A 10,118-nucleotide genomic window follows, 5' to 3' on the forward strand; every position below is an offset into this window, starting at 1 on the left:
AACACCCCAACAACAATCAGGTACATCTGGTAACCTATTCATAAAAACCATCCGTTGCAATGAGTCCTTATGAATAAAAACTGACTACACAAAAGAAATGTGGCAATTTCAGTTTGTACTTGACCATAACCACATTTTTTTTTATATCGACTGTCTAGGCTAAAACCATGTACCACCTACAGTCCTTTCCCCTCTAGCTCTAACTAAGCACCAGTTCTGGACTCATCCAGGCCTCTGTGGCTCCAGGGTGGCTGAGACAATCCAGACTCTGGTCGGCTATCCTAGCATGTTGGGTGGTGTGTTTAGCTTGCTATCTATCTCCTCTGGGGTGAAAGACAGATAATTAGAGGTCTCACTCTCCTTAGAGTCATGACAGCATCCCAGTGATGAAGCCGCTCCAGTGTTAACAGGGCTAAACCCTGACGCTAGCACTCTGCCCTGCTAACTCAACACATCCCTGAAATATTAATGAGGAAAATGTAAGCGTTTGTGTGTAACCTGAAGTATATGCTCACTTATGTGTGCATGCATGTATGAATACCTAACAATAAATGAAAATCCTCAGCTTCTCTTTGACGGGTCAAGTGGTGGAATTGTCACACTTGCTAGTCCTCCGTGTCTTCCAACGGTGCCTCAAAAGCTAACTGTAAAGTCAATGAAGGACTGACAGAATGACTGACTGAGCCACACACATTTAACCCCTGCTGTGGCCGCCGATAAAAGCCCAGCACTACACCGCACCGCCGAGCTCACCTAAAGACGTGCCTGTGATCCGACTGTGATGAGAGGCCGTGTCGTCTTTGTTGGACTGGGTACACATCAGATCACTGTAAGCTGCTGCCACCATGATCCACTCACCTCTCCCCCAGTGGACTAGGCCGTGACACAGACACACACACACCCTCCATGAACATGCATTCACGCAAATTTGCACATACATGCATACGCTCAATCACCCTCACACATGCTCGGTTGCTGGTGTGCAGGCAGGCAGGCTCGCATGCATGCGCACATGCACATGCACACACACACACACATACACATACACACAGACAGACACACATACACACACACACACACAGCCTGATATGCCTGCTCACATCAAAGAGAATAAACATTAATGGCAAATAGGTAATCTGCTCCTCTTGTCTGTTTTACATTTCAGGGCAAGATTGACTGCCTCTGGGGGACCTGGCCCTCCTCTGATTGAGGGCAGGAAAAAAAGGAGAAAGAGAGGAGAGAGGGAGGAAGCAACGATAGATGGTAAACACATGATAGAGCATTATTCTTATTTCATGTATCTCTTTATTTTTTATTTATACATGAGAGACTGAAAAGAAGGTAATAATATTCCCCCCCTTCAACCCACGACAGCCCCACTATGGTCCTAATCTTCTCCCCTGCAATATTCTGATGCAGACGTTATTATTCTCATTTCTTCTGAATATTATCCCTCTCTCAAGCCTGTTCTCTGTACCGACGCTCCCTTTTGTCTTTCCTGTTCATTTTCCTCCTTTAGGATCTTCTCCACTCTCTCTCCTGCACTGACTCAACTTATTCTCTCCAGACTTTTCCATTCTCTTCTAACTTCTCGTCCCCTCTCTCCTTCTTCTCTGTGGTCGGTGCACTCGGTCTCTCTTCTCTCTTTCTTATTCTGAAGGTGGTGCCGGGTTGGTGTGGCCGGGGTGGGGGTGGCAGGCAGCACCTCATATCCTATCTGCGTATCAATCATGAGGTCCTGTCCACTCAATCCTCCTCTGATCCATCAGCCAGCCTCTCAGCCAGCTCAGGCAACCTCATCCAGACACACACACATATATACACACACACACATATACACACACACACACACACACACACACACACACACACACACACACACACACACACACACACACACACACACCACTGACTAATGGCAGTCAGGGCACCTGTGTGCAGTACACACCAACCTACTTTCATTCCACAACTCCAGCGGGTGTAGAATATGCAGTGTCCCACTACTGAATTGTACAGTGCAAGATTATAAGATTATAAGACTAAAATGTTTTCCTAGTGCTGCAGAAAACTAATAAATAGAGAATGCAGGATAGTCACATGAGTTCTCTTAATTAGTCCAATTTGGTGCGTCAACTAGCAAATTTTGTTTATCATCAACAAATCTGTCAATTATTTTCTTTATAAATAAATTAATCATTTGGTCTATAAAATATCACAAAATTGTGAGAAAAATGTCCATCCTAATTTCCAGAGTTTGAGGTGATGTCTTCAAATACCGTGTCTCAAGATCCTGAGACCCAAAGAAATTTAGTAAAAGCTGCAAATCTTCACATTTGAGAAGCCGGAACAAGTAAAACGTTTTGCATTTTTACTAAAGAATTGACTGAAATTATTCATCAAATATTAAAATTGTTGCACATTATTTTTCTAATCCATTAATTGACCAATCGTTTCAGCTCTAGCTCCATTTATTAGATGACACCACAAAATTTCCACTGGATTGTTCTAAGGCTGAAACAGGAGTGCACATGTGGTCGCCACCAACAAAGTTTTGCAGACACAAATTGCAGCTGCCATCACATAACGGCATAAATTTATCATCAATGTCATCATTTCACACATCCCCACCTCCAACACCGCCTCCACCTCGTAACACCCCACCACGCACCCACACAAACCCTCCACCACCAACGCCAGCCCAACCCACCTGCTCCTCGCTTACCGCTAAGCCGATTACACAACGCAACCCTCCTAATCACAGTGCATTGTTTGTAAACACCGATGTCATCGACTGTAGTTCTAAATCTCCCAAATCCCCTCCACCTTTCATCTCGCACCCACACCAGTAATGCCATTTTCGACTGATGTTTTAATCACCACTGCCGCTGTGAGTGACTGCCACTGTACCGCAGAGAGTAGAGAGAGAGAATGTGTGAAAACTGTTGGGCCAATTTCTCTCAATAAATTGTTTCAGTGCAACACTGAAATTTGTTGCTTGTTCTGAAGCCACAAAATGTTCTGTGAACACCAGATTGTAGTAGTTGAAGTGTGGTGTCTTTTCATGGAACCATCAACCACACTTGTGTCAAAACATCTCTGTTGCATCGTCCCTTCATCCTGTCACCTCTGTAATGAAGATATTAAAACTCTTTTTTCTTTGTGATTAAAATGATCTCTGCTCTCCCCCGCAGCCATACACAAGTAAACAAAGGGCCTTGCTCACGCATATATTATGACAACCTTTTCTTCAATTGTGCGTCCGTGCACGTTTCTATGTGTCTGCGTGTCCATGTGTGTGTGAGGGATTTAAAAACAGCACAGTTTACTGGTTCATTAGCACCAGATTAGCTATGCTAATGACATGGACCACCACACACAGAGACTTTGCCTTTATGTTTCTGAAAGGGATACACGATTGACTATGGCTGTGTGTGTGCATGGGTGTGTGTGAGAAGTGTGGTGCAGGTGTGTACACATTAGTCTTGCATGAATAAGTTAGTCCCTTGCTAAAAAGACAAAGAAAAAAAGAAAAAAAAAACGAGTCAACTACAGCGATAATAATCATAATTCAACACAGTATGTATGGGTAATGATGTTTTAATTGCATTAATGAGTGAAAGGAGAGCTGCTGCCAGAAGAGATTGGACTGGTGTTGCATATGACCTGCTGTCTCTGCGGGTCTCTGTTTCATTAATACTCACACAGTAAGACAGATAGTAGATACATGAGTACATGCATAGGCAAAGTGTTAATCCAGATCTAAGATGCAAGTTTCCATGTGGCCACATCTGATGACATAAGACATAAATACAAAATGATGTGATTGTTTATGCCACAGTAAACTTCCAAAATTCTTATTGCTTCTTTAATAAGAAAAGTCTGCAATGGCATTCCACATACTGATTTGTAATAAAAACACCCAATGAGTGTTTGAAGTGGAATTTTTTGTCACTCCTAAATGATGAAGCCATCACTCATCATTCCTTTTCTTAATGCATTATATACTTCGTCTCAGAATAAATGGAACGTATTCTTAAAAATGTTGTTCAATAGATATTTATTCAGGAAGCATTATTATTACTATCATCATGATTATATGCTATTATTGTAGATGAAATGATGAAATTCAATTAAAAATTTTGGTTTTCCCAAGATTAATCTAAGCCAAACTATGTCAGGAAAATTACAATACCAAACCAACTAAGTGTTGTCAAAAGTGTTAATACCAACAAGAACAAAAAGCAAATCAAAACTGCAGTGGTTTGAATAATCCGTATCTAAGAAATGATTTGTGTTGGTGGCCGGTCCAAACGCTATACAACAAAAAACGTCAAATTTGAGTAAACAGTGAGTTGTGAATATGTGCAGTATGTATGTGTAACGGTGTTACCTCCTGTCTCGGCTGCGTGACCTGTATGAGCGGTGGCTCCTCCCTTTGTCTCTTGCTGCACTGCGACTCCTCCTCCTGCGAGATGAACTGCGGGACGAACTGCTGCTGGAACGTCGTCTTCTCCTGAAACACACAGACAGAAATGTATAAATGTAATTGTATTATTGGCATAACTCTTAAAACAAATCATCAATCATGCAGCAGGGTTCTTGCTTATACGATTAATCATTATCTGGTATTGGCAAGTCAAAAATAGTGAAACATGTAAATAGATTCTCAAAGCCCAGTGTGGTTAATTAAAAAAATGATTGCCAATCACTGAGAATATACATTTGTATATACATTTGTTATTAGTAATTATAATTTTACTATGGTCATTCAGCTTCTTTGTATAGTTTATCTTAGTTTCCTATCCATAAAACAAACCCTCCTCAGTTCACTGTTATGATCCACCCTGCCATGAAAAACCATTTTCTATTATTCTCTGTTCTTCCACCAGTTTACAGCAGGTCAGGCATCATCATCTGAAAGTGCATTCTGCATTCTGCATTCTGCATTCCTAATTTGTTTTGTTGGTCATTTCAAGAGCAAACATGTCCTAATGTCCCTAATAACCTCATCTATTATCAGTAGCACTGATGGCTACTTTGCAAGTTCGTCTACAGCCCTGAGCAGCAGAGCCACGCAGGCTGCCCTACAGTTCCTCCACAGGGGCCCTTTGGTGCTCTGCTGCTCTTTAATGTGGCTACAGCAGTGTGTGTGTAGCGTCTATTTTCCAAACACCGCTCACACCGTGTTTCTATTGATATCATGAAGCAGGAGGTATTTATAGGGGTGAATGTAAATGCAGAAACCCCCCTCCTCTATTCAAACAGTTTGAGCAATATTCATTATTTAAAATCTCTTCTTTTGTTTCACCAAAGCCAAAAATACCCAAATCTTTTTAGCACACACACACATACAAAAAAAACACACTTGGTCCTGTGGGAACACTGCAAGATAGAGGAGAGGAGAAGAAAAGGGAAAGCAATACAAATAACACAGAGGCTGAACTATCAAACCATATTTGTACCACTTAGAGTAACACAGCAAAGATCCATTAGTATTCCAAAGGCTGGATCCCATGAGCGAGGCCTTATGAAATAACTTCCACAGCCCTTGTAGAACCACTTCATACATTTCACAGAGGAAACACACAGTAGTGAGCTGACAGTTTTTGGAAGGTGGTGTTAACTCACAAATTCTCACAGAAGCCAGAAGCAAATGTAATGTAATAAAACATAATGGCTCAAACACATGTGAGTGCAAGTTGGTTAACACAGAAGCCTTTCACGTGAATACACCTAGAAAGTTGGAATTCATGTTTCTTGTTCACTCACACACACACTTTTTCTCTGCTTTGCACCCACTTAATATCTCACGCGCATGTCCATGCACTCTATTACTCTCTTTGCGCATACACACTAATTATGTGGTCATGATGTCACCAGCCAAGAGCATAAGTACTCTTCTGTTTTTCCACATGAGGTCTCTTTACACCCTTTGTACTTATGCAGGTTGAAAATCCTACAGTGTCCTATTTCATATGAGCCTATTAAAGGGGTGAGTTTCAAACACACACACAACACAGACACACACACACACACACACACAGACACACAGACACACAGACACACACACACACACACACACAAGGTCTTGGTTAATTGATCATAACGTATGGCTAATAGATGAGGGACTGTGGTCCCAGGGTTTACACTGCCCACCCAGCCCCACCCAGTACAGACAGACAATGACTTCCCATCAGCAGTAATGGACCTTGACCAAGTCTCATAAATAATTACCATCAACTGGCCTTGTCTGAACAGCCACACACAGCCAGTGGCAGCTGTAGATGGATTGATGGTGGATGGAGGAGGCCAGGTCCAGCCACTAGCCACTTGTAAAGATGTCTGATTATTTCTGAGCCTCCCCCTTCCTCAGCAACTACTAGATACCAACGTGTGATTCTGTGATATGTGATACATAAGAAGAAGCTTATAAAAGTAGTATGAGCTTGCAACATTTTATGTCTCAGCTATGCCAAGCTTTTCCATTTTATTTATTTTCTGAAAGACTGGACACAAAACCAGGCATCTAAATGAGCCTCATCTATCCTAAATGTCGAACTATTCGAGATATAAGAAACTAACATAGTGCCAACTGTCTCACTTTGCATGTAGAATTCAAGATGTTTAATCTCTAAAATGACCTTTAGCCTTATAGTGCCAATACACGTTCTTTTTGTAGAGATCATGTGACCAACTAAAATCGTGGAGGCTTAATCATAATGTCACTATTAAATATCAAAATAAACTGGGTCCACTGAGCAGACTCCTTATTCGGTATTCACTGTAATCTGACAGGGGTCCTTCACTGCTCACTGTTCTATATGGATAATAACTAAAAACGGGAGGTAAAACAACAATCTTACCTGGGCTTACATAATCAAAACTGAAATGTAAACAACTTAAAATCAGAATGCAAAATTTGTTTCAAAGAATGTTTACATGTCAACCAAACAAACTTTTCTTGAATTCAATAAGTTTTCAACAAGACTGAACTATAGAAAATCCAAACTACTCAGGGCCGTCTCAGTTATTACTAAGTAATGGCATCTCTCCTTTGCCCAAATGGAGCCAAAGTAAAAAAAAAACAATACCCATTTTTTTCTCTGTATTAAGTTCTGTATAATGCAAATGCCAAAAATGATGACATAAATGCCACTTCATAGAAGACACTTTGACATCTCACAGAAGGAAAGGCACAGGTGTAAATAATAAAAACAAACAATGGCTTGAATCCATATTCACTGCTTCAGTTTCAGGGTCTAGGGATTGTTCATGATGGTTCACTGTCACATTGTCATGACTTATTGGGGCACTTGAGTACAACAGGGCTATTGTGAATGTCATTAGTAACATCTGTGCTTTTCCTATGACACATCAAAATGACCTCTGTGAGAGAGGCATATCAGAAAAATACTGGCAGTAAAGTTGTTAGATCTATACTGATACTTTAATGTGTATATTGGCCTATTTATTTATTGGCTAAACATTGCTGTAAATGTGCCAGAGTTAGCTAAGACTCTTAAACAGGACAGTCACCCACTCAGGGTTCATCCCTGCTACCTCTATTTAGGAAAGACAAGCTTGCTGTGCACCCTCACCTCCTGTCCCTGTCCCTGTCCCTGGAGCGAGATCGGCTCCGTCGACTGGATCTGCGACTCCGGCTGCTAGTCACCCTGCTGCCGGAGGATGAGGATGAAGAAGAGGAAGAGGAGGATGAACGGCGACGCTGTTTTCTCTTCCTCCTGCTTCGACCATCATCTTCACTGTCAGAGGAGCGCCGACCCATGCTGGCTGTCTGTCAGCTGGCAACACACACACACACACACACACACACACACACACACACACACACACACACACACACACACACACACAAGAGTAGGATTACTGAGCAGCTATCTCTCTGAACTTGTTACACAATTAAACCAAGAGCATCGACGTGAACTACCATAACAATTTAACATATCTCATACACAATATGTTTTATTATTGTTGCTACTTTGAACAGAGATCTAGAAAGAGGTCTGTCTGTAGAGCTAGCTAAGACAACAAGTAGCTTATCTTATAAACTGCATGTAGGGAAGTAACTGTGTTTTTAGAAACACAACAACAGCTGTAACGTCACTGTTGTCGCATATGCTGTGAATATAAAGAAGGTACATTTAAAACAAACGTGTTTTCTGTGCGGACTAGCTAGCAGGCTAACTGTGCTAACTCGACTAACGTTTGGCTGTTGTTCTCGTTTTGACTGAAGCCTTCTAGCTACTCGACAGTAAACACATTGTAGTCAGTAAACGTTACATGAAAAACAAAATATAGCAAATAAACTGAGAAGTTGCTTTGAAATGAAAATCCCGCTCCTCACCTTTAAATCGTTGCGGAGCTCTACAACTCAACCATGCACTGCTCATAAGACTCTACTCGTCAAACCAGAGAGCATCGATCGAGCCGAGACAACAGAATCAAGCACAGAGGAATCGATGGACTGACTGCTCTTATTTGGTGTTTAGGGCTTGAAATCGTTTTTTTATGAATGAGACCACACTAATTTAGTTTTAAATTAATATAAGCCACCATTAATAAAGTAGCTTCACATATATTTTCAGTGAGCCTACAGGTAAAGAATTATATTTCCACTATTGCATGACTGATTTAGGCTATTTGAGAGGAAAAGGATTGTCATATGTGAACATTTCTGGATGACACTTTTTCCAGTGCAGCCACCTTTGACACTCTTTCATAAATCTAGAAACACGAAATCAATTAAATAAGCAGCAATACATCTTGTTTACTTATAGCTTTAACTTTTATGTTGGACTATATGTGTAATTTTTTGGAATTCAGGCTCCAGTCAGTTGTAAATATTCCAGATTAATAGGCTTATACTGTTTATTCGCGTATATCAACAGTCTTGGCTTTCGTTTTGATCTCAAAATACCCACACGCACACTACAAATGTTAACATAAGGAACTGCATGTGTGAGTTGTAACTTGTCAGTTATCATTTCGTTGAGGTCATCTTCTCAGATATTAAGGTCTCACACCGACATGTACACAGCAGAGAGCTGCAAGGGCAGGCAAAGCATCCGAACAATTTTCAGCAAAGTAGGAGGATTAATTATTTGAAATTCACATAACACACAACAGGGCTGAAGGTGAAACAACCACTGTTACACTGACAACGTTTACAAGTGAATGAATCAATATCATGCATAGGAATGGCTGATAAGAAACAATTTAATGTGGTTTTCACTGCAAATAGATACAAGAGGCTGCTCATCACAGCGATTAGGAATTCACCCTGCTTTCAGATGCAGCAGAAATAATAGTAATTAATGCCTAGGGTTCAAGCTGAAACATCGTTAATATTTAATCAAGGGAATTGTTAGAGCTCTTGTGTGGAATTAGGTCTTTATATAGATTATCAATAAACACGCTTAATTTTGCATCAGATTCATCCCGACGTTTTCAAAATCCCGCTGTATCCTGTTACTTGTCTGGCTATATGTTGCCTCCTCTTCCCACTTAATTGCTCTCACTCTCTCTCTCTCCCTCTCTCTCCGCGGCGTTCACTTCACCTTCACCGCGAGTCAACCATTGTTTATTTATTTTTTTCGCAGATATAGGCAATCATTTCGGCGGGAAACAGCCAGTTGAAAGCGTTAATTAGTGCGCCCAATGGCAACGCATCGCAAGAGGCACTATAATTAAACGTTTAGCTGCTATTTAACATCCTAATGGCTTAAAAAGTCCACTGAGAATTAATATTAAGCGATATAGTCTCACTAATGATGACAATTTAAAATACATAATTGCTGATTAGAAACATAAACCAACGCTGTACAGTGAAGAAACATTGAATAATTTGTCTCACAGGGTCCTAAAACTTTCATATCAGGCGTATGTCTATTCATTAAATACATACATTTTAATAACCTATACTGTTGTGCATGTGCAGATAATAATAATAAGAATAAGAATAAGAATAAGAATAAGAATAAGAATAAGAATAAGAATAAGAATAATAAGAATAATAAGAATAATAAGAATAATAATAGCCTAATAATAATAATAAGAAGAATTTCGTTTATTATTATTGGTAGACTATAAAATTAGGC

General features: G+C 40.4%; 1 protein-coding gene across 1 annotated transcript in view; it reads right to left on the reverse strand.

Moving 5' to 3' along the window:
- The window catches only part of rsrc1 (arginine and serine rich coiled-coil 1), a 118,380-nt gene extending 109,956 nt beyond the window's left edge, over positions 1-8,424 (reverse strand). The window contains exons 1-3 of the mRNA XM_022753847.1: positions 8,366-8,424; positions 7,599-7,802; positions 4,391-4,513 (exon numbers count right to left, since the gene is read on the reverse strand). Coding sequence (XP_022609568.1) covers positions 4,391-4,513; positions 7,599-7,786 — 311 coding nt within the window. The 5' untranslated portion in view covers positions 7,787-7,802; positions 8,366-8,424. The remainder of the gene's footprint in view (positions 1-4,390; positions 4,514-7,598; positions 7,803-8,365) is intronic.
- Between the last annotated feature and the right edge of the window lie 1,694 nt (positions 8,425-10,118).

This window comes from Seriola dumerili, unplaced genomic scaffold, assembly GCF_002260705.1.
Source record: "Seriola dumerili isolate Sdu_G_001 unplaced genomic scaffold, Sdu_1.0 BDQW01000199.1, whole genome shotgun sequence".
Taxonomy (NCBI): domain Eukaryota; kingdom Metazoa; phylum Chordata; class Actinopteri; order Carangiformes; family Carangidae; genus Seriola; species Seriola dumerili.